General features: G+C 42.0%; 1 protein-coding gene across 3 annotated transcripts; it reads left to right on the top strand.

Annotated features, from left to right (window-relative positions):
• Positions 1-12,678: 12,678 nt before the first annotated feature.
• LOC129598818 (uncharacterized) lies at positions 12,679-24,317 on the top strand. Of its 3 annotated transcripts, XM_055496884.1 has the most exons (9): positions 12,679-12,808; positions 13,399-14,223; positions 16,416-17,285; positions 17,406-17,502; positions 20,129-20,773; positions 21,180-21,369; positions 21,433-21,602; positions 23,794-23,993; positions 24,052-24,317. In XM_055496884.1, the coding sequence occupies exons 3-9, from the start codon at positions 16,466-16,468 to the stop codon at positions 24,165-24,167; spliced, it is 2,238 nt and encodes a 745-aa protein (XP_055352859.1). In that variant the 5' UTR covers positions 12,679-12,808; positions 13,399-14,223; positions 16,416-16,465; the 3' UTR covers positions 24,168-24,317. The 3 variants fall into 3 exon arrangements, 1 of the variants encoding a protein (XP_055352859.1); XR_008691805.1 differs by lacking the exons at positions 12,679-12,808; positions 13,399-14,223 and having other exon boundaries at positions 16,043-17,285; positions 23,736-23,993; XR_008691806.1 differs by lacking the exons at positions 12,679-12,808; positions 13,399-14,223 and having other exon boundaries at positions 16,043-17,285; positions 21,803-23,993.
• The last annotated feature ends 182 nt before the right edge of the window (positions 24,318-24,499 follow it).

Here is a 24,499-nt window from a genome sequence, read left to right as displayed (position 1 = left end):
CAGATTTAAGATTACACCGACATTAATGATGCTAACGGAATGCATGCTTGGTGCCAGGCAACTAGTTGCACATCATTAAATTACGGTAAGGATGGGGATGGAATGCACACCTGGCCGTTGGAATGCATTTGTGGCGCCAGTGAGACGTTGGAATGTCATAATTATCGCAGTTGTGAGGTTACACCGGCATTCATGATGGGAATGGAACGCGTATTTGGCGCCATTTAGCTAATTGCGTGTCACTGAATTACACAAATTACGGAATCGGAATGTAAACCTAGCACCAGTTTAAATGTGGAAGTGTGGTAATGTAAGTTCCCAAAATAAAGCAAAACGTATGGGAGCGCGCAAAAGTGAAAGTGCAAATACGCGAATTTTAGTACCATGCAGTGGGTCACTTTCCTTGACCGGAATGTTTTCTTCTGTTTGAATATAAAATGGTACTGTACTTAAATACGATCTACGCATACGAATTAAACTGATGCAGAATGCATTTGTAGACCGCCCGCGCAATCATCCGCTAATTTTCCGTACGAATCGTTACTGTACTCGGCTTCTGTGTTATAGAATTAGAGCCCCCCAAACAGTATACTGTACTGTCGTATACGGCTGCTGTTTCACAACAGTACGTAGCCGTAGTGAAAACTGATACTGATACGAAAGTGCCGTACGAAACCGTAAGCCAAAAAAAAAACAACATGGTTTCAGAATGAGCTAACCGTGCGCGGTACTGTTGTATACGGTATACGGTACGATCAATCCGATGATTTTTACCGTAAGCGCCATAGGAGTTGTATGCAGAAACCGAACGTAGCCGTACGAGAATTTGCTACTGTTTGAGAGATCTGCTATGTTAACAACCTAACAGTTGCAATTGCAAAACGTGGAAGAGCGGTTCTTTACATTGCAGTGATTGCACCCTGTGCAACTTATGCTCTTCGTTTAGTTTTTATGGAAATTTTCTCTTGTTTATGCTTCGAAATTCATGAGCAAAGTTTTTATACTCGTAAAACCATTCATTTCTGGCATCCTTGTTTGTCCGGAAATTTAAGCACCAGTTGAACAAAATGTGAAAATGCGCCCTTAAAGTGACCAAAACGAAATACATATTGAATAAACCTGTAGTACTCGTAGTACTAAGCAACTACAAAAAGCCTCTAATAATTTTCAAGGATTCCTTGAAAACCCCCACCGAAAGCCGGGGAAACAAAACCGACATCGGCCGCACGGATGGTTTTTTATCAAATAAAATGCATGTGTATGCATGTAAATTTTTTTGAGAAATAAAATGTATAGTGGCAGTTTTCTCAAACATGCTGAATCTAATAGCGTTTCCAGCTTTTTATTATATAAAGTTTTGTGCCGATCTCGGTGTCCAGGTTTGATTATTGAATACATTGTAAGCAGATCTTATTCTTTTATACCGATACCCTGTTTTTGAAACAGAACATTCACCCACCAGGACACATTTTCCGGGTCCAAATTCAGAAAATTCCCTTCTTTTGCAGGAAACTAGCAAATACCCATAGTATAATTAAAAAAAAATAATTTCATCTGCTGAGACTCAAGGGCGTGGCCAGTAAAAATAAATGAATATCATATTACTACATACTATTACAATACGATATTGCAGTACTAGTGCAGACTTTTTTCGCACTGTAATAATACTTATAATTCAGAAATAAATTCTTTTTTTTGCTAAAAGGTACGAGTACTGAACGACTGTGAAATCCTCCAAAATTAATTTCATGTGCAACTCTTACCGCCAACCATTGCAAATTTATAAAAAACAGACTGCAGATACAATAGTTCAGCAGGTGTCGGCCTATTCGAACACATTTTCATGCTGGTTTGTTTTGATTAGCTGACTTCCTTTTGATAACTATAATTTTTAGGTTTACTATAATGCGTACCCGTGCTTTGAGAGACTAAGAGACAAGTTTTGTTTGCTAATTTATAAAATATCAGAAATACTATATTGTCCATATGTCTGCCGTTCCTTTCGCTGCTATATTAGTTTACTCGTAGTCTCGTACCTGTTATCTATTTTTTTTAGTACGTACTGTAAACGTTATTCTGGGCGACGTCTTCTGCACGTGCAATAAGTTTTTAAGCATTTCGAATTTGTACAATACCGTTCGGTCGACGACTACATAAACAGCCTGTGCAATGCATTGTAATAATTGCATGTAGCGTTATGGTGTTCATTTTATTTTTTCTGGTCACGCCCGTGAGTTTCAGCACATGAAATTATTTTTTTTAATTTCACTATGGGTATTTGCTAGTTTCCTGCAAAAGATAAGAATTTTCTGAATTTGGACCCGGAAACTGTGCCCTGCTGAGATACAAACGTACACACAGCCAGCACTCTGCATCATGTGTGCGAAAACTGCGCTCCATGCAGTACTTGTTAGCAACGTTGTGCTGATACTAGCAACTTTGTGTCTGCTAGTGGCATACCTAAACGCATAGCGTTCCCATTTATCATATCTTAAGTTTTCCAGAAAATCCAATTATTAATAAGGGAAATATCAGTGTGAGAAGGTGTACGCTATGTACTAATTAGTAAGCAATACTCGTACTGATAGTACCATGTATTCTTTTAAATCGTGTAAGGTTTGTCAAATCCTATGGACCGTTGCAGATGTGATTATTTTCTCAGGAATATTATAGTAGATTTTCACAAACAAATTCAGATTTGTACTGAATTACTGAGTGCGAGAAATGTACCTTGGTCCGTAATCTGAGCAGGCAACTATAATCAACGCTGCGCAAGCAACGATGCGCAATCCTATTATAGATGTACTTAGACTAAGTCTCGTGCAATCACTCCAGCTGAGTGATTAGTATTGTCTCATATGGCGAAAGCGTTTCCAGTAATTGGATTACCGCAGTCTAACAAGATTAGTCACTTGCAGAGAAAAGTGGTGCCAACAACAAGTGGACGGGCCGACCAGCATCCCTGAGTTGCAGCGCAGTAGGCCAAACGGGCCCCTGAGGATAACAGCCGTTGTACGGCATAAAAATTCCACTTGTTGTTGTTTGATATACACTATACAGTATGTACGCAACACTGAATATACAAATATGTACCGTATCATGGCAAGCTAAATACTAGCGTATAGGAGCGGAGCCTAATCAACCACTCGCAAATGATGACCGCACGCTTTAATAAAGAAAGCAAACAAAGCTGTCGCCCAGCCGAATTGCACATCTACGCGGTCGGCTGCGTGCACTCTGTGCGACTGTCCGTTGCCAAGCAGGCTACATAAAAAACCCCAATCGTTAGCGTAATTTTGTGCTGAAAATAATTTCACCAGATATCGCAGCGTTTATAACATTTTAGTGTGAGGAAATATTACATTGCACTATTTTGTCCGTATGCTTGTCACTGATCAATAGCCACGTAGTGGAAGCCGCACGGGGCGGCATCTTGAGCGGTGTCGTCCGAATGTGCATCGGCTGTCCATGTTGCGTACAGCAATTCAACCGTGCGGCAGCATTGTTTGCCTACTTCGTTAAGGATAGGAATGTACGACATGTGAGGGCTGTTTAAAGAGAACAAAGGCGAGCGCCGCAGTTCTATCTCAGATTTATTTTGCCATAACCTTATCATACTGAGTAAAGATACAAATTGTCGAAAAATGGAAATGTTGCTTTAAGCCAACATAGTATAATGTCTTAACCTAGTGATTATAACAATGGAGAATGTTTTTATAAGTACTAATAATCTTTCCAAAATCAGTTTTATATAATTACTGTAATAGACTTTTCCAATACGAGCATGCCAAGCACAAATCCGTTATTAAATAATTACACCATTACAGTAAACCTGTGCATGACGCGTGGTTTTACACTCAAAATTAAAATAAATAAGTAAGGAGTACTTAGATGCTAACAAATGTGATGATTTGTGATTTTTGCATGTATTTCAAAATTGTGACATTTTTTATTGAAGATACGAATAATATAACATTTAAACGGCGCTTTTTTACGGTTCCATGCTGGCCGTTTATGCTTAACACAGTTAAGGCAATACAACCAAGGCACAACACTACACTACGTGATAGCAGCGGTCTTTAATCAGCCGCTTAGAAATGATGGCCGCCAGTCATAATTATTGGAAGATTAAACAAAGCTGTCTTCCGTCCGCTTTTTTACACATATGTTTAACGAGCCTTGTGTGAAATGCGCAACTGCTCGATGCTCATTGCCCAGTGTCGACATTATACAGTTTACAGCACAGTGTACTTCTGAAGTAAAAATAGCAAACTCGTAACTAGGCAAAATAATTCTGCTTCTAAACGGGGTAAAACTGTTTTTCTGAAAGATAAATGTTTTGCCTTGAGCTTCGTACTGTGTTATGAAAGCCTGAGCAATACTATTAATACTACTGTACCCAATGCCGGCTCCTGTATTATGTTGAACAAACCTTCCTGCTACATTTTCTAAAGAAACGATTTTTACAAAATAATTAGAATACATACAGATTTAACCACATTTACGGCAAAAAATGACCATTAGTATTTGAAAATCAGAACCGATGATTAATATTGCGGTAGAATCTATAATATTTGTAAATTGTGACAAATGTTACAATTTGATAAGCATCAGTTTTTTACGGCACTGGAAACCGGGTGTGTGAAGCAAGCGCTATGGGTGCGCATTGGCCGTTCACAGTTGCACACCAGGAAACGGACGGAAGGCAGCAATGTTTACCTACTTCGTTAAAGATTGGAACGTACATCGGTTGCTGACTGCAGGAGTACAGAGAGAGAATTTCATTGCTATCACGAAGTGTATGATTAGTGTATGATTAGCCATGGTACAACAAATGTACACGCGGCAGATTAGGCGCACGGCACAGCAAATGCGGGTTTTATTTATACACACAGATATCAGCCTGTTCTTAAGTCGGCAAAAGCCGATTAATATGAACAAGTTACATATTAACAATAAGATGTTGTGTGCGGCATGGCATATTTACCTCGCAACGTTCACCGCCGACGGCCTCTTTCACGGTTCCGCCAAAAGACAGAGAAGTGTACGGCAGAGAAGAGCCATATTATTACTGTGTAGATACACATCATACGTTTGAGTGCGAGTACTTAAGCTAATCCACGGGAGTCATTACAGCTAATCCGATTAGCCTGCCGCTGCAAGTGAAGTACGCAATAAATAGACCGAGTGCTTAAGACACTCGTTAACTAATTACTTAAGTTAACTAGCAACATTTTATTTGAACAAATATCGCATGAGTTTATGTTGCACGGAGTGATTGGTTTAAGCCCTCGCCCTCTATCCCACCGGACGCAAACTACGCACTACGGACTTAACTAGTGCTAACAAGTACCATTTTGGTACACTGCGCATTGTCAAGATATTGAGTTTTTTCACTTTGCGAATGCATAAAAATGTACGGCAAATATATTTCTTTTATATTCAACTGATGGCGTACTAGGTGTTTAATATAAAAGTTTTCGTAAAATGTTCGCCATAACTTTGCTCCCACTTGACTACAACGCCTCAGATTGTCTGCTACTGGGTTTGTTTGGCTCAAGCCATGTTTACCCAGTAAGCGCTATGGCCGAGTTCGCTGTTAACTGCCGCACTTTAGCCACGCCCGAGCCTTTAGCCCCGACCCAACGCGTTAGACCAATTACTCCATTGCGCCTATTTTACGTAGCAAGGAAAGCATAACATGCGGTGATTCCATGTTTTTTCACAAAAAAAAACAAATGATACCATTACAAATTAGTCTACAATATAGCCCAAATAGTCCTGAAAATTAGTGATTTGCCGAAGAGCACAGTATCTACGTTTCATTTTACCAGCTCACTGTGAGGACGGTATATGCAGCGCTAAAGATAAGCATTATAATTATACGAATTACGTAGAATAAGATATTCATTACAGCTGCGTTCACGGGTGACCTTTTGGGTTTAACTGCGTGCAAGGCGTTTGGGGATGGGTGTTGGCTGTGAGCGAGAGTAGTTTATTTTGTTTTAATTAATTTATTACAAATATAACATTTTTGGAAATTTTTTTATTTCACCATTTTCTACATAATTACTCGGGAAACTGGACTCACATATCTAACTTCTCAACGAAAATGCAGAAAAGTACTGTAGTACTGCGAATTTTTTGTTGTACATAGTAAGTACTGTTCATAGTAAGTTTTTGTACATAGTAAATACTGTACATTTTTCCGTAATTCTATTGTGCAATGGTAGAAGGAAAAGTTTTTTTAGTTCTTTCAAGGAATTGCTAATTAAAGGCGAATATGGGCGCAATATGTACGTACCAACTATTTAATGTCAAGCAGACAAGAGATTTCCAAAAGAGAACCAGCGGCTGCACTACTTGTACAGTATATTTGGAGATTTTAATATAATTATATGCATCCACGAGGAACGAGAGCGCAGCTTGGGGACAATGCCAATGCAACACACTCGAAAGCTAGACTGCCCTGTTGAGCTAAAAGGTCACGGCCAATGCCTTTGTTAATAAAGCCACGCCTTCGCAAGCAGCGCATATCCATTTTTTGTTTGTTAAGAGCACTTCCGTTTAGAGCGCGAAAGCTCGGAAACTAGACGCAGCAAAAAGGAAAAAAAACACTTGTGTCACAGTCGAATTCGGAAAATGAGGAAAAACATTCTCAATCAACCCATACGTAAACGTGAAAAAGCTTCAAATAAAATTGCCGTGCATGTAGCCACATATACGTGTTTTTTTCCCGTGCACGCAACATCGCTTTAAAGTATTATACAACATGGATGTGAGCAACCGAAAGAATTAGCGCCCGGTATTTTGGCTTAGCGGCCTTTCTGCAAATTTCTTGCGCGTTACAGCTTTCTCGGTTGTCAAAGTTGAAATTATACTCGTCTTCATCGCTGATACAGGAATGCTAGGCCAGTACTTTAGTTGTATTTTGGAAAATACAATAGGAATCTTACAACAATCGTAGAAAAAAAGTATGCACGAGAGGTGAATTTGTTGTAACATTTTCTTTGTTTTAATTCTCAAGAAGTATGGACGTCGGCAAGATGTGAGAAAAAATGTTGTACAACAGAAAATTTTTTGGTAAGTCGATGTTGTAGGAGGAAGGGACGGACTTCTCTTTCTTTTGCAACACTGCAGAATATATTGGCCAGTGGCTGATTTTCTCAGCATCACTATATTTGAGTGTAAAACTCTACGTGTGGTGATACTCTTAACTTAATATCATTATGATGTAACCTGTGAACTGATTATCATAACCTGAAGGAATACACACCGAAGGTAGCGAATACGTCTTCTTAGCATGCATTACGCTGCATAATTTTATGTGCAACACTAACGGGGCGGTATCGCACAGGTATATTCTCTGCCGAGTTCGTTGATGCCGAGCAGGAAAATGGGAAACTTACTAATAGAGAGTGGCCAAAAATTATTAAAGAAGGTGGTAACGGTTGGCAAGCATTTGACAAGCGCTCATCCAGACACCAATTCGACATAATCAAAAATCAGTTTTGTGAATGCTATGTGAGTGAAAATAGGACGTGTCGAGTGGCAAGAGCACAGGGAGTTGGGCCTTAAAAAGCCTTCCAGTTAAAAGTTTTTAATGGTTTTTACTCTACAAGTTATGCGCTATTTTTTACTACAAATCTTTGCGCTGTTTAGTGCCAACAAAACTATGTTTCTCATAATTATTGTATTGTTAAAGCTGTACCAATAACGATTTTAGAAATTCTATTTACTGTAGTAAACTGCATAAGTCTGCATTCATATTACAGTATAATGGTTTTTCGGCTTAATAGCGGACGTGATTGATGTACTGCATTTCTGTGCGTTTTCGTGTGGTCAGTGGTATTATAAAAGTAATAAAATGTTTTGCTTATAAAAATAAGCGTAACAATCTCCGCCAGTTGCGTGAGTGATGGGTTGGCTTAAATTGGAGATGTGGTTGAAGTATGACCGAAAATTGTTGCAGAAAGTAAAAAATTGTACACCATTGCCACAACACCCTGGAAATTACGAATGTTGTAATGTGTGGCGCTTTGTTTTGTCGGGGAGCGCACAGCCGTAACCATTAACTATAATAACATTGTCATGCCCGCTGCAGACTAGATTTTGTATTTAGGCGTATGAGTATTTAAGCCGATTAGCTGCATTACTTTAATAAAGTAAGATTTACCATTCGACATTAACGTCGCAACGGCCGTTGCCGTCGGCACCTTGAATCCACTTGAAGCCCGTCTGTAATACGTCGAGACAGATTATATTATGCAGTCATAATAGAATCATACCGGGTATATGCACTTCATTAGTCAGCTACTTAAGCCAAATAGCATTATTTATGTGATCAAATATCGTTAAGCCAGTATCAATCAGCAGTTGGCTGAAAAAAGTTTATGCTGCTGTACATCTAACACCGCGCAATCTTATTCCGTAATTTCGATTACAAGTGTAAAAGTAGCCTGTATGTTAGTGCAATAAAACGCTATTAGCGATCGCTACCGCACTATGTCTACCACAATGGCAAATTTACTCCTTTCAAAATTTATAATTAAAACAAATAGGAAATAATACTGTTTTTTTACTTTACATCGAAAGTACATAATTTTGGCTAATATTTGGCATGCACCAGCGATGTCGAATGCATGTTAATAGTGAATAGCGTAGTGCGCCGCCCCGCAATATGGTGTTTTGGCACAATCCGCGAATTTGTATTTTGTCACTGTGCTAATTCAACCAAAATCATGGGACAAGCTTGTACATGCGCTGATTTATGTGTTACCATTGTCGCACTACAATAGTACAGACAGACAGAGTCGTCTTCAAAATAAATAACGTACATAATTATTAGTATTAAATATTAATGATAAACATGAATTGTAAACCTGCACGCAGATGCTCTAGCAGTCTGACACTGGACTAACTGTTTCATTCGTTATTTTTGCTGATTTTCGTAATTATAGTGCATTGGTAGTTTGATACATAGTACGCACTCAATTTCACTGCCCTTTTGTGGCAAGTAGCGTACTTAATATGCAAATGATGTTATGTGTATTATTTACTGCGTAATGTTGTTTCTTATATAAATATTATATATTGTATTACATATACTTCTGTAGTAAATAATGTAAGTGAATGCGAGCTGTGCAAATTCAGCAAGGAATTTTATTGATGAAAACCCATTTTATCGCGACGCAGACAACAACGGCAACGAAACAAAAACCCACACAGAAAAAGCTGCAGTCAAGCGCTTCAGATGTTGAAGGTAGTTAGAAAACCTAGCAAATCGACAATCTTTGCATTGAAATGAAATGAGGAAATAGAAAAAAGCAATAGAAAAAATAGCAAAAAATAGGAAAAAGTACAGACGCCAACAGAGAACGATGGATAGACAGGCGCGCGGCGGTGGGCAGACAGGAAGACGGACGGCGGTAGGGCAGACAAGAAGACGGGCGGCGATGGCAGGCGGGCAGCCGACAGTCTTATATGAACAAGCGCCGGCAAGCCCGCTTGAGGATACGCTTCTTGCACAAGGGGCAGTCTTTGCCATACTGCGGGACAATGCAGTCGTTGCAGAAGACGTGCCCGCACGTTCCGGTGACAAAATGTCCGCCTGGGCGTGAAAGGACCTCTTCCATGAGGTCCCAACAGACGGGGCACTTGGGGCGGCTGGTGTGCCGGAGGCAGCGCTTGCGGTGATGGCGGAGGCAGCGCTTGCGGCGTTGGCGGAGGCAGCGCTTGCGGCGGTGGCGGAGGCAGCGGCTGCGGTGGTGGGGGTTGCAACGGAGACAACGGCTGCGGCAACGGCGCTGCGCGGTATAGGGCCGGGGACGCGGAGCTAGACGGCAATGGTGCTACGCGATACAGGTGCGGGGCTGCCGGTGATCGGGACGATGGCGATGCTGCTGGGCCCCATGACGGCCCGGGAACGGGGCTTTGCCACACGTGCGAGGGCCCCGGTACTGGGCTGTTCGGCGGCCGGGGATCCGGGGAGGATGGAACAGCCTCCACGGCAGCTGGGCGTGGCCTGAGTTTCGGAGGCGAGAACTCCGGAGAGCCTGGCGGTGAAGGTGACATCCATTCCATCAACCACGACAACGGGGTGAAATCCGCGAAGGCTTCCCGAAAGGGCGAAGGAGCCCGGGATTCACTAACGGGTGTCTGGTACCCGTAACAGAGGAAAGGATCGTCCGGTGGTGAAATCACATCGATGATTTCCACGGACGGGGCCGGGGATGGAGGTTCTTCGGGAGGGGCGAAACTGACATTTCGGCGCCATCATCCCAAACTACCGGCTGGGGGGCATCCGACGGATCTGCCGGTACGGGGGCCAACGACGGATCATCGAACGGAATGTCGTCAGTCGGAGGCGGATCTGCGAACGGAACGGCATCAGTTGGAGGCGAGTCCGGGGGGCGCGAACGGGTTTGATGCCCGCGGCCGACGTGTAGCGTCGGAGGACAAGCCGCCGGATCCGGCGGGGCGATGTCCTCCAGATCTCCATCTCCAGTACGACTGAACAGCCCTCGAAAGGTACTCGACAGTACCCGATGGAAAGTGCGCTTCTTAACCCGGCGTCCAAGGCGCTCCCGCACACGGGAGAGCGCTTCCCTGCGGGAAACGTAACCCGTGGGCGGGCGGCTGTCTTCGATGCGGAATAAATACAGCATGGCTGCACATAGCCTTGCAACAAGAGCTGACGATGCCATGGCGGCAAAATTTTTTCAAAAAATGAGAAAAATCGTAAAAATTAATTCCGTGCAGAAGCTTTTATAGATCCATATGAACGGGTGTAAAATGTGGATGGGCTAACGATGACCCTTATTGGACAGTTTTCGTCTGCACTTGGCAGCCATGCCTGTGCTGTGCCTAGGCGCAGGGAACTGTATTTATTCCCGCAACAGCTAACGTGGGCGGGGCACAATGTGGGAGTGCGAGCTTATTGGTAGGTTGCGTTGACATAAACGCAATGAAGATCTGTACAATCTGGTGATATAATGGATACAGTTAGAATTGTGTTGTCATGCACGCCCACTGTCCGAAATCTAAGCAAAAGACACGTTTAATCGGGGAAGGGCCTAATATTATTGTGTATACTGAACTTGAATTGCACTCAGAGAAGAGTAAAAATAGTAATAAAATATGTGTTAGATAGTTTTTAGGTAAAATATATATATATAAGTTACATAAAATATGTAGAATACATTTTAATCTAAAGAATCTGTCCGTTGCAAAGACAGAACGCGTATCAGATAACTAAAAAGCATGGGAAGAACACGCCCGTAGGCATTCCCGATGACATCATACAAATGACATCATACTCGCGCACTCGCTTATCTCGGGGAAGAGCATAATATTAAAACGTACACAACATTTGTACTGCACTCAGAGCAAAGCAGTAATAAAACATAAGTTAGATAGTTTTTTAGGTAAAATATATATAAATTACATAAAATATGTAAAATAGATTTTATTACGTTTGCGCTGCTCCTCTTCTACCAGTGCTCGATTTATGGCTGTCAGTAAAACAAAAGATGTAGATCACAAATCTTTGCTCCCCATTGCTTTCATTGAATATGCGCAAACTCGTATATGCGTACGTAATGGTGAGCCGAGCAAGTCACTGCTTCCACCGTTACTCCGCTTACTAAGTTAACTTAAAAATTCATATTTCATAACCCCGCAATCCTGTCACTTCGGTCTTTCTGCCATCTAACAGAGCGGTCTTCGATCTATATAGCGGTTTCTTTTTTGCAAAACGGCATTTTAGAATTAAAGCCATCATAGCCATCCCCTTAATATTATGACAGTCTGTAAGCGACCGCAAAGCAACACATCCTTGGAATTACTCTGTACTTAGTTTCTAATAGTCATCGGCCAATATTCATCCGTGCTGGGCTTGTAATTTTATATTTGTTGGAGCAATGGTCCTTGAAAGGACTACGCTGTATGTTTATTCAACAACAACAACAACAACAACAACGGCTCTTCCAGTAAGTAATAAACGTTTAAAAAGCAGATAATATTCAACAGGGGCTATTCGAGACCCCCATCGACCATGTACTATTTTTTTAAGCCAAATCTGACCACGTATTAATGATCAGCAAATTTTTCTGATCTAGAAAATATTTTTTAAAATTTTTTTCGGAACAAAAAAATTCTGACTGCCAGTCCCCTAAGCCCCCCACAGTATCCTGGGCGGTAGCAATGGGACAAGGGGCAAAAATTTTATTTTCGTTTTGTTTTCACTGTTTCTAGGTAAATCAATAACGCTGAACTCGAATTTGATGTTAAAAACTGATATAAACAGTGTGGAAGAACCTTTGGCTGAGAAGAATGTCGATAAGCGATGTCACCTGAGTTGTGCAAATACTTGTTTGTTTTTACGTAAATCTTTTCGTGCTCAGCTCAAAATAAATTTTTAACATCAAATTCGAATTCAGCGTTATTGAATTACCTATAAACAGTGAAAACAAAACGAAAATAAAATTTTTGCACCCTGGTCCCATTGCTACCGCCAAGGATACTGTGGGGGGCTTAGGGGACTGGCAGTCAGAATTTTTTGGTTCCGAAAAAAATTTCAAAAAATACTTTCTAGTTCAAAAAAATTCGCTGATCATTAATACGTGGTCAGAATTGGCTTAAAAAAATAGTACATGGTCGATGGGGGTCTCGAATAGCCCCTGATATTCAACGCTCTGTTATCGCAAAGGAAAAACCAGAATGGAGATTTTCTTTCATTTTATTGTCACCTTTGCTGTGTGTCATACTATGGCTTGCCCCGCTAAGAGATGGTTGAGCCGGGAAGAAAGTAAGTACTAGTAGCAGGCAACAGGTAATTTACTTTGATTTGGCTTGTGGAACAAATTCTATTAAAAAACTTTGTAATACGCATTTAACTTAAGAACCCGTATTTACATATTACTGTACTGTGTCCAAACGTAATAGTACTCTGTATGTCAATAAACACTGGGCTAAATCATTTCGGTTAGTACGTACGTGCGTTGGTACGTACAGCTGATGTCTCTTGATTATACAATTTTTCACAACACAGACGAACACAGTTGGGTTTCTCGTTTCGTTAAAATTTTGTGTAAGTATTTGGAGGATCGCCGCCGTCTGAACCGTTCAATAGGGCCAGCTACGACGTCACAAACTGTAGTGGCACCATATAAATTAGCGTAGATATTCTGCAGTGAATTTCCATTTGTGATCGTTTAACGGTTGTTGACCTGTATCAGCTCAAGAAACAAATTCGCGCTTTTTAAAAGGAATACTTGAATAATTGAATTCATACTGACATTATTTTTTTCCAGAAACTGCAGGCGGATGCGCAGTGCGCACTGTAACATACCTCAAAAAAATACTTTGTGAAGCACTTTAAAATTTTTATCATTATAGTCCTAGAGCGACTAGATGCTGCCCGTTTCAGAAACCCGAGCGGGTCAGTACACCTAGGAAACCTCACCAATCCGTCTTGGCACCCGTATGCCCTTCGCAATGTCATCTTAATCAAGGCAGCGGAACGAGCGCCGGTAACGTTCCACTGCCACGACACCCGTTCTACGCGTCCTGACGGCAACAGCCACGCGGCGATCGGCTGGAATGACATGGAATTCACCAGGCCGGACAGTGGACCGGAGAAGAGCCGCAGCGCCACCGCTTGTGGATGTACCAACGCCACCGGATCGCTGGTTGGATTCAAAGTACATCCGCACAACAGCACCTTCCTCACTGTCACATTAAAGGACTTCAGCCACTCCAGTACCGGGCGCTACGAATGCCGATGGTACAGTGGGGCCGAGGTCTTTGTCAGTCAGCGGTATGTCGTCAGCGCTGTGTTCACCGCGCAGCAGCTCTTCACTCCGCCCATGAAGAACGTCACCGCTAAGATCGGGGAGCGCGTGGAGATGCGCTGCTGTGTGCGATTCGACAGTATGTTCGGCGGTCTGGAGCCGCGGTTTATGTGGACCAACGATCACGACATCCTGCTAGCCAATTACGCAGATCATCTGCGCCATGTAGTGCGGCGTCGGAAAGGTATGATTTGGTGGCAGAAAGCGATCGAGGGGAAGTGCTACATGGCGCTGATTATTGAGTCGGTGAAGCGGGAGGACGCTGGCCGGTATAGCTGCTGGTTCCGGGCGGATGATGTGCTGGAAGAATGGCTGGTGCAGAACGCGTTTTTGACAGTAACGGATTAGGCCGGTTTGCCTAAACGACCAAGTAAGATTTGCATACTGAACCTACGAATAATTTATAACAGAATCATTGAATTTCCCCAGATGTACAGATACACAGTTATACCGCTATTCGGTTTCGGTATAATCGAACGTTCTTTCAGCCGCTAAAGGTCACTGTAAAAAGGTACACGTAAAAAGATTTTAAGTTTAATCACAAAAGCACGATCATCTCCCTTGGCCGGTTGGCTGGCAAAAGGCAATTACGCGGTGCTAAAGGTAGATATTGCTCACATGGCAGCACCAAACGACCTCGCACCTAACTTTCCGAATGCAGCCCTTCCTCCAGACTTAGGTAGCAGCCATCTTACGGGAACCCTCGCATCGTGGAATCCCAAAATGAAATGCTTTTAACGGTATCCGTTTTTATGGCGTAATTCGGTTGTTGTTCAACGACATCTTTATTTTCTAAGAGCAGCGACACGTTGTCCTATTGATTTTAAGGCATGAGTAAAAATTTTGAAGGCTCCGCATACCACCTTTATACCACCTTTGGCTCCTAATACCACCTTTCGTACCACCTTTGGCTCCTAGTACCACCTTTTGGCCACTTTTGACTCCGCATACCACCATTTGTTTAATACTTAACTTCCGCAAGTGTCTATCCATTTTTAATTTTTTATATCTGGAATAACTGAATGATTACCTAGATTGCGCAGCTACATCCATATCTGCACGCTGGGCTTCGTACAATCCCGCATCTAAAGCGATATGAAATAAAATCCCGGATTGGTAATTCTCAGGGCTTCTCCTCCGGTGCGTCTTTTTAGTGGAAGCAGCTTTTTTTCTCAAATTATTCTAAAATCCATTTTCGAATACCTTGCCGGTATACGATGTCTCTGCCGGGCTTCTTTTGTAGAAAAGGACATATGCGAATGCCGCAGCAAATGGCCCACAGTCAACACCATTTTTATATCATTTTTATTAAAAGTTGAAAAAAAGGTTATGGTGGTATGCGGAGTCAAACGTGGTGTGCAAAAGGTGGTATTAGGAGCCAAAGGCGGTACGAAAGGTGGTATTAGGAGCCTAAGGTGGTAAACGGTGGTATGAGGACCTTCACCAAAATTTTATAGAGCTTTTAGTTGGCTTTAGTTTCAAACCGAACCGGTTAAACTTTGCTCCTTCATTCAAAGTGGAGATACGAGAAGGTTATTTGCACGCTTTAATGTTGGCAGCCGAATGAATGCGCTGAGTTGCTGCATGGATTCGCATTTGACCTATGGCACGGCTAGTAGGAATACAAGTTAAATTTTCCCGGGCATAAGTTTTGGCTTGTATCCACAGAATCCCGCAGTTTTTTCTGTTTATCCTTTATGCATCCTCCAAAATTTCAATTTTTTTAGGCACTGCCGTACCACACTATATCTCTGCAGTATCCTTCAGGCTTCAGAAATCCATAAAATGACGGTAAATAGGGGGTGCACGATACCATAAACTTACCACTTTCCTTAGATGTTATAATAAGTTCATTACAGTATACAATTACATTGAAGGACTCAAAAATCGTTCATAAAGTGACCGGCATTTTTAACATGATACGTATTACTATGCTCGGTAACAACTAACAAAAGGTTGTTACCGAGCAGTTCCGGGCTGGTCCTATGTGGCTCGTGTAACAGCAATCTTTACCCACCCTGCGGGATCGCCATTTCTTTTCCGTTCGCCCTTTCAGCAATTAGAATTACTGTATTTTACTTATGGTAAGGCATACTATATATTATATTTTAATTGTACTCCACATGAATTTGTGCACACTCCACATTCCACAATACATACTCCACAATAGTACAATACTTACTAAACGATGGAATCAATATGTTGCCATACGATATGGTGGCCCTGGCTATATTCGCAATGCGTACATAGTACTTTGCCTCAGCCATAAAATTAATGTACAGTAGGTACGGGTTTTTACTATCGATCTTGACGGCAGCGTAATGCTGGAAGTATCAGGTTTGCACATGTCAGTGAATGGATGCGCATGGTGCCAATGTTGTTGTATGTTGTTATCGATCGAATACTCACTCCAGACGGTAGACGCAAAATGCCTACTATTTGACTTTGCTACGCCATTTGGTTTTAAAGAGGAAAGCGGGTCCCTTTTTCTATTTTTGCAACGCGAAGAGATCCGAATTTAGAAACTATAATACATTTTCTGCATTAACCATTGTGGTACAGTATATGCCAAGTCTCTGTCTGCTCCCTAATGCTTCGTAAAGAAATCTGGAATGGACATAAGCAGTATTGATCTAATTCGGGTGCATCGATACTATCAGGATTTCTTCGTGGATGTAGTAGGTGATGAAAACTGTTTTTATCGCGGTTATGTTTTGGATGTTCAAAGTAATGGACTTATAGTGAGTGCCAGCAAAAACAGCGATGCGCAGTTGATTGAATGGAGAAATTTGCGTGAGGGTGAGCGTTCGTCTAACAGGAATCGTTCGATCAGCTCAAGAATCACGCACATCGAGGTATTAGCGAATTTGAACGCCAATGCGAAAGCAACAGAAAGATGGCATCTCAGCGAAATTGTTACTCAAAAGCGGATAAAAATATTCTTCAAGAAGATTATAATATTTCGCGTGCGTATAAACACGGTCAGAGGAGACGTTATAAGGACTATTATCAGTGATGGAAAATACGACGCACGGATCCGCCGCCCCATAAGGCACCGCAGCGTCCTCAGACCGCGATCATTTTTCAAGACATTCATTTCAGTGGCAACAACCATTTCCTTTATCGGTAAACATCCCTTCAAACGTCCCGACACTTCGTTGTGGGAGTTTTTGTCAATTATAAATAAATGCCAAGAATGTCGATGGTTTGCCAGTTGGTGGCTAGATAAAACGGAAACAAAAATCATCAGTGCGCACGAGAACGGCGTGTATGTTTTAAGCGGGAAAAAATTAACCAAAAGGCAAATTCAAGGCTGCCAAGAGCGTTTAAGTCAGTTGCCCATCTTCTTGGAAACCTTTGTGAAACCGATTGGTTCTGTAAACCAGTCAAAACGTTGGTCGACGTCGGTCGCAGATGTGGTAGCCGCTCCAGGTAATCAATGTCCGAATGATATTGTCCATGTTGCGAGTTAAGACCAATGCTTCATAGCGTTAATGAAGCACTTCCGTCTTATCATAACGAGCTTGCAAGGATTAAATTTTGTCTTTTTAGCCATTCCTAATTTCGACTACAATGTGGAGATATTGTGCGCCCCCAAGTTCTCGATCTTCAGTTATGTAGACGTTTGCCATCTAAACCTGTTAAGAAGGTAACTCACTAAGCCCGGGTAGCTTTTGGATAGTATTTAATGTACTTCACAAACTGCAACTCGCACAAATCTGACTTCTGCCAGAGTGGTTGATACCAATTAATTAGAAGGCATGGCCGTGCGCCATGATATCGGTCGGTCGTGGACAGGGGCATTAAGCTGGACTGACGCCGGACGGTTATGAATTGGACGCTGAAAGCAGGTTTCGACTAGAATTTAAAAGCAACCGTACAGATATTATTTCTTTGTCGGTGCCCATACTGGCCGTACACGAATAAAATATGGCCATACCCGTCCGGTGTTCGTTCGACTTGATGACTTCTGCCACGGCCGTGCTGTGTAAGGTCACTGTCCGTCCATGTCCGCTAATTACAGTCATCTACGTAGATACTAGGCATCGGCGTGACAGAAGAAAGCGTCCAGGTAGGCTGTTATTACGGAATACGGATAATAATCAACTTTGAACAGGAGTAAGTGCTTAGGCAGTAGTTTCATTGGCAATGGTCTTGATGACTTCTGCCACGGGCGTGCTGTGTAAGGTCACTGTCGTCCATGTCCGCAATTACAGTCATCCCGTTACTAGGCATCACATCCAGAAGAAACCCAATGTCATATTACGGAATACAAAAATCAACTTTGAACAGGAGTAAGTGCTTAGGCAGTAGTTTCATTGGCAATGGTCCAGTGGGCGTGGCAAAAAGAATCTAGTTCCACGTTTAAAATGTATACAGATCGCTACGGCACGGACCCGCACCAAAAGCCCACTACATACACATATTGACACCAATGTCATACAACAACAAAACACAAATTGGGTACCATGTACCGGGTCACTCCCCTTAATATTTGACCGAAGCGTAGTAAAGTCCTCTGTGCGAGTGTGTAATCAAAATATATTATCCGTCGTCACCATCACAGAATGCTGGGTATGGGGCTATGCGACCATTTAGTCCTACATTGTACATGCGCGTTGGCCGCATATACGAGTACTTACGCCACTTGTAAGTAACTCGTGATGTCTGTCCGTGCACACCAAATGCACATGTACACTGCAAATGCTCTGGTAAGTCCCGGTTTAAATGCGCCTGCACTTAAACCGGTACAATCCTTCGCCGGCCCAGAAACACATTCTGCGTAAATTGCCGCCTGTGTTGTTTCCCTTTCCGAATCATTAGAATGCGTATCGATGTGCTGACCCGTACAGTAAAAGTGGTCGACTTCGAAAAAGAAACCGAAATACTCGTACTTTTGGGAGTGACTGTTCTATTGCGCGCTCCGGTTGACATCAGCTAAGCGAACGTAAAACCACACAGAATATGTCAATATTTCTCGTATAGGTATTATATATGTATAGCCGGTAATTAGTCCTGGTTAGCCATTCTACAGCCCTGCCAAGTCAAGTTGGGGCAGTTTTTCCCAAAATTTACCCTAGGTCACCTGTTAGCAAATACATATTGAACAATTTTTAAAATTATCACTGTACATGTCCAACACTTTTTGCACTCGAGATTTCCGAACCGGAAGCGTGTTTCGAATTATAGTGAGATACAAATTGTAACTGGGTAGCTAAAAAAATCGGCTCAACCCAGTTGCTTCAAAACCCATCCTCACACTTAAAATTCGCTCTTCGCTTTGTTGGGTTCCAGAATCCCAAGATGATACGTTTGAATAATTTGGCAGTAAAAACTCTTCTAGATTATGCTATGAGGGGCCGATTCCTACCAAGCCTGTGTGACCTTTGCAGTATGACTGCGGGCACTGTGGAATTGGGCGATGACCTTCTTTGCATGCTTGCCGTATGGTTACGGGAAATCATATATAGCTGATTTCGATAGAATCTGGTTGGCTGAGTATTCAGTGTTAATTTAATTGTTTTCGTACACAGACTTTGCATGGTTCATTTTGTTTCAAGAGCTTTGAAGAGCAGCCACAACTTTTATTCATCGTCGCTTTATTGATTTTTTGTTCATATCTTGTCGCACTTGCAACTTCCGACCAATGTCATAGACATCGATCGGAATGTTAAAATGATCTGATGTGACCTACGCCCTATCCATGAAAAATAGAGACTCAAAGCTGCCTTGATCTGTGCGCTAGGCAACCTCATGCTTCGGGAGGTACTCTTTAACATAGAAGTCTGTGGGAGATGAACCTCTTTCCGAGGCCAACTCAAGCATCAATCGCGCACGATTATTTTGCTTGCTTGCAACATATACCTCATGGGTCACTTAACGGTTTCCAGAAAAGGCCCACGAAAATATATTGGTTGGGGAATGTTTCATGAGGTCAGTTATAAGCACCCCAAAATTGACTAGTTCCCCCTTCCCCTAATTCCCCCCTGGCTGCTTACGTGAATATTAAAACTTTTTGATTTTAGTTTTTGTGGATCCGCAATAAAAAGTTACACTAGAAAAGTTTAAGAAGAAACAGAAGATGGCTTACAAGAATAATTTTCAAATTATTTTATGCAACTGCGGAACTGCCCCAACTTGGCTTGGCAGGGCTGTAGTTTCTATGCCCTACTGCATTACATTACAGATACTGTTCTTTGTCTTTTAGTGTAATAGCAGTATCAATCAGCGAAACTGGCAGTCAATTCATCGTACGACAGATCCATTTTTTGTAGAGTTTGCACCACCTGGAACGCAGTAATCTCATCTACCGAATCCAAAAAATTCGTTATATTGACGAAGAAGCCGTACATAAGTCCACTGGTGTTGGCTAGATGCCTTCATGACACAATAACCTCGTCAACTGTCATCTTGTGCCTAAACGGAACTCATCCATTCGGAGTGGTATATGACTTACTTCGTTTCATGGAACTTAAACTAGATTGGCTTATTATATGCGACTGTAAAGAGCTCAGGTTGGATTATTTTGTACGTCACAGCAGTGTTCCGGTACCTGAATATTCGGAAATAACAAAACGCTTCGCCATTAAAAACAGCACATTCACGGACTTTGATGTCAAACCAAAATCGCCCGCAGGGCTTGAGAGGATCATGCGGTCTTTCAGTACAACTCATTGGTGTAATGCTATCGTTCCGGATATTGAAATCAGTTTTTCTTTGTGGTCATATCAATTCGCAAATAACGACAACCATCTTGCCTTAGCAAGGTCCTTGCTGACTAACCTGGAAATAAATTGTCCACCCTTTGATCACCGCCACCTTAGCCAGCTGCGAAGTCGAATATCGGCCATAGCCAAAAACGGGACTGAACGGAAATGGAAACGTTGGATATGGCCAGCGTTATGCTCGTGCTTTACCAGGTAAAACTTACTGCAGCCGTTAGATGAAACTGCACTACGAGTACAGAGTCTGCAGCACGATTTATGAGAAATGGGTACTTGTATTCGGCTCGATCCCACTAGAATCAGTGCACGTTTAACTAATATACCGTACCGTAATTACCGAATTTGTAACCTTGGGGTGCAAATAGTTTGAAGATCATGGCGGATGGGCTTATTTCGGGGATGGGGTGTATATTCTTGTGCCGGTGCTGTTAACGCTTTCACAACTTCTAATCTTTCTCAAGAGCAACCTTTTGCGAAGTTTTACGGAATGGTTTATTAAAAAGTTTCACTATCATGCACCGAATAAGGGAAAAAATGGTTCAAAGCAAAGCTTATCAGTTATAGGCTTCAGGACTCCCGGATAACGCTTTTAATGTCTTAGGTATTTTGTTGATCCACCAAATGATGTGGAAAGTTTGAAGGTGTTTATAATGACCCAACACAAGGGCTGCACCCAACAGAATTTGATTCTACATACCTTGCATGGCTGGATGTCAGAGATCAACAGAAGACACGCAAGTATCGACGCGTACCAAGCGCGCTCTGCCTTACCAGAAAAGTTGAATTTCCAGGTAAAAAGAAGAATGTTTTCCAGAAATTTCTAGTTCTGCTCTAATCTGATTTTGTACTTTTAGAAGGGTTCCGGCCAGTGCGGTAGTGGCCGTATACCGTTACGTTTAGATTACAGGCGACGCGACAAGTGTCTGAGCTTATACGTGTTCGAGGAAAATGAGAGACCAACTGACCAATCAAGATTTGGACAGCTTTTCTACAAAGTCTGCCTCACACCTGGAACACACCTACCGTGAGTTATGGCTACATTATTTACATAATACGAGCTACAGCCAGTCGGTGGAGCGAACGAATAAGAACAAGCTACTACTCTGTAGTTACTCTTTTAAGCTACTCTTTAAGCAAGTACAACTCTTTAAGCACGTAGACAATACTGACCAATCTCGTTATATTGACGAAGAAGCCGTACATAAGTCCACTGGTGTTGGCTAGATGCCTTCATGACACAATAACCTCGTCAACTGTCATCTTGTGCCTAAACTGAACTCATCCATTCGGAGTGGTATATGACTTACTTCGTTTCATGGAACTTAAACTAGATTGGCTTATTATATGCGACTGTAAAGAGCTCAGGTTGGATTATTTTGTACGTCACAGCAGTGTTCCGGTACCTGAATATTCGGAAATAACAAAACTTTACGCATGCGAGTGCAAGGACGATAACGAGTGCACTTATCCTTTTTTGGATAAAATTGAGTTATCCTGAAAATATAATTCTACGACTGCTTACCAGAAATTTGTGAAAATGGTAAAGCAAGAATGTATTCTATAAAAAAGGGTAAATTACAGAGCGTTGCAGCTCTGCAATCAATGCAGCAGCAGCTTTAATTACCTAATGTATGTTTTCACACCGCTGACGTCAAAGGACAACTCGGCTTTCGTCAAAATATGGTGGATCGTTATCGCTGTCTTTGTACTGTACATATCTGTACTTCCACAGATTCGTATGGGCAGTATGGGCAACCGTCTTTGTGCGCGGTTCACATTAGTACTTGCAATTTCGCAGCCGTTTTAAATAGCGGGGCGCCCAGATATGCGCCTGTTTTCTGTTTCACAAATATGATTGAAAGCAGTATCCTTATTAACTTTAGCTATGGAACTTCTGGTCAGAAAATGAATTGAGGTTCACTTAGTTTGTGAGGAAAATGAGAATCCTGACTGTCGGTCGATCACGCCTTAAGCATGACTAACCACCATGTTGTAAGAAAATTAAAAGCTTATAAAATACGCCTATAAGACGTTAACCGGGTATTTCTATTTAATAAATGACAGGTGTCTATAAAATGCAGGGTGCGTAAGGGATGACTATATTAACGAGATTGGAAACTGAAGAGGATGGCCTATAGGCTATAGTGGTTTCCTGTATTATTAGCGTACCATTATTTACCTTAGAAGCGCGACAGGGTTTCATATACACATAATACACTGTATTTCGAGCTTGCATGCAACGGTAGAAATGGAATGAATTCAAGATGCGAACATGGATTCAAAGCTGATATTCCTGGCACGATCATAATAAACCTAACCACCCTGCAACGTTTAAAAAAATTTCAAATAAAAGAACTAATTGCGAAATCCCGCCCTGAGTAGTTTGAGCATGTCTGTCTGCTATCTACACTGTCATTTACGTTCCTACAGCGGTTTTTGACAAGGATACGTTCTGTACGGGAAGGCGGCCCTGATATTACCAGAAATGAATGGTATTGTAAATGCAGCTGGGTAAAAACTGGGTCTGCGTAAAGTGATCGAAGAGAACAGAAAGTGCGAAAAAACTTACTTAGAAAGGTTAAAAAACGAGTTTTAAAATCACGGAATTTGAACCTAGTCACAAGTATAAAATAATCACAATTTACAAGCAAAATTTCCCAGGAGAAAGCTGATGTTTTATTTGGGATGTACCTAAATCAGACACCTGTCTGTCCTGTCATGCTTTAGGTTAACTTTAGATGATTTTGTTCATAGTTTGAGGAGTAACTTCTTGGGCAAACGTTTCGGGCTTCGCTTCGGTCTTGTAGTGCTAGCCAAAAGCGGTGCACTTCCCTAGTTAAAAACCCAAGCGGGTCCTGACTTTAGGCAACGCCAAGCTATACTTCAGTATTATCCTTTCCGCAAACGACTAAATTTAGTCTGAATACAAATCAATCGCACAGTAAAACGCAGGTTTGACAGACAAAGCATGGCTGTTCGTGGATTCGGCTATATTCCCACGACAGGAAGACAGTAAAATTAATGGTACTGTACCTTTATAATTATGTGGGTTAGCCATGTCTGCGTGACTTATAAAGAAGACGGGAACCGTGAACCAAGATGCCTCCTTCTGCAGTGATATTTATACATAGTAACAGCCTGTAGATACTTCTTGCAGTGACAGCCTCATACAGCTTCGAATACTAGCAAACTGCATACAGTCGTCGTGTGGGTAGAAGTTGGTCCTTTCACAAGCCGAAAGAAAGCCGAAAGCAGGCGGATAACTGCCAACAAACCCTGGGCTGGCTGACATCATTTCACTGGAAAAATATTGAACCTGTCGATATCTGGCGCACATATGTCGAGATAGCCGTATGCGACCAAGAACAACAGTCACCGGAAAGGATCGTAGGCACGATTATACTCGATTTAAGCGGTAACAGTTTTTTGCTCCAAAAGTGGAACAGATGAGATAAGCCGAAGTGCTTTTGTAGACCCGATTCACCTGGACGGCGTCACGCGTTGGTATTCGATTAACGAGGATCTCTGTTCCCAAACACCAATTTCCGGTCAGTCACACCCCTCATCTGGATCCGTTAGTTTCCATTAGAGTGTTGATGTTGTTTGGGCTTGTCAGTTAATGGCTGTTTTTAAATAGTGATTTGTTTTTAATATACTTTAGTATCTGTACTCGTATATTTGTACCCGGTAAGAATGTTCACGCTGTCAGCAAATTTGACGGGCGAAACGGCTAAGGATATCGTGCATCCTAGGCTGGATTTCTTTTGTCTATCGACTGAGATGCTTATATAATTATTAATAAATCAAGAAAGACTGCGCTCATACGCAATCTGCCGCTGTTGTACTTGAAGTACCTATACTTGAAGTATATGAAGACGACCGTAGATAGTGAGCCGGTGCATGCTTTTGCTTCCCATTAAA

Source organism: Paramacrobiotus metropolitanus, unplaced genomic scaffold (genome assembly GCF_019649055.1).
Source record: "Paramacrobiotus metropolitanus isolate TYO unplaced genomic scaffold, Prichtersi_v1.0 Parri_scaffold0000130, whole genome shotgun sequence".
Taxonomy (NCBI): Eukaryota; Metazoa; Tardigrada; class Eutardigrada; order Parachela; family Macrobiotidae; genus Paramacrobiotus; species Paramacrobiotus metropolitanus.
The sequence above is the reverse complement of the archived record's forward strand: the minus strand, read 5'-3'. Positions and strand labels throughout refer to the sequence as shown.

Coding starts and splice junctions, on each gene's coding strand:
- LOC129598818 (XM_055496884.1), top strand. CDS start 16,466: ATGGACATAAGCAGTATTGATCTAATTCGGGTGCATCGATACTATCAG. Junction 17,503..20,128: donor CATCTAAACCTGTTAAGAAG/GTAACTCACTAA, acceptor CATTTTTTGTAG/AGTTTGCACCACCTGGAACG. Junction 21,603..23,793: donor ACACCTGGAACACACCTACC/GTGAGTTATGGC, acceptor TCGTGTGGGTAG/AAGTTGGTCCTTTCACAAGC.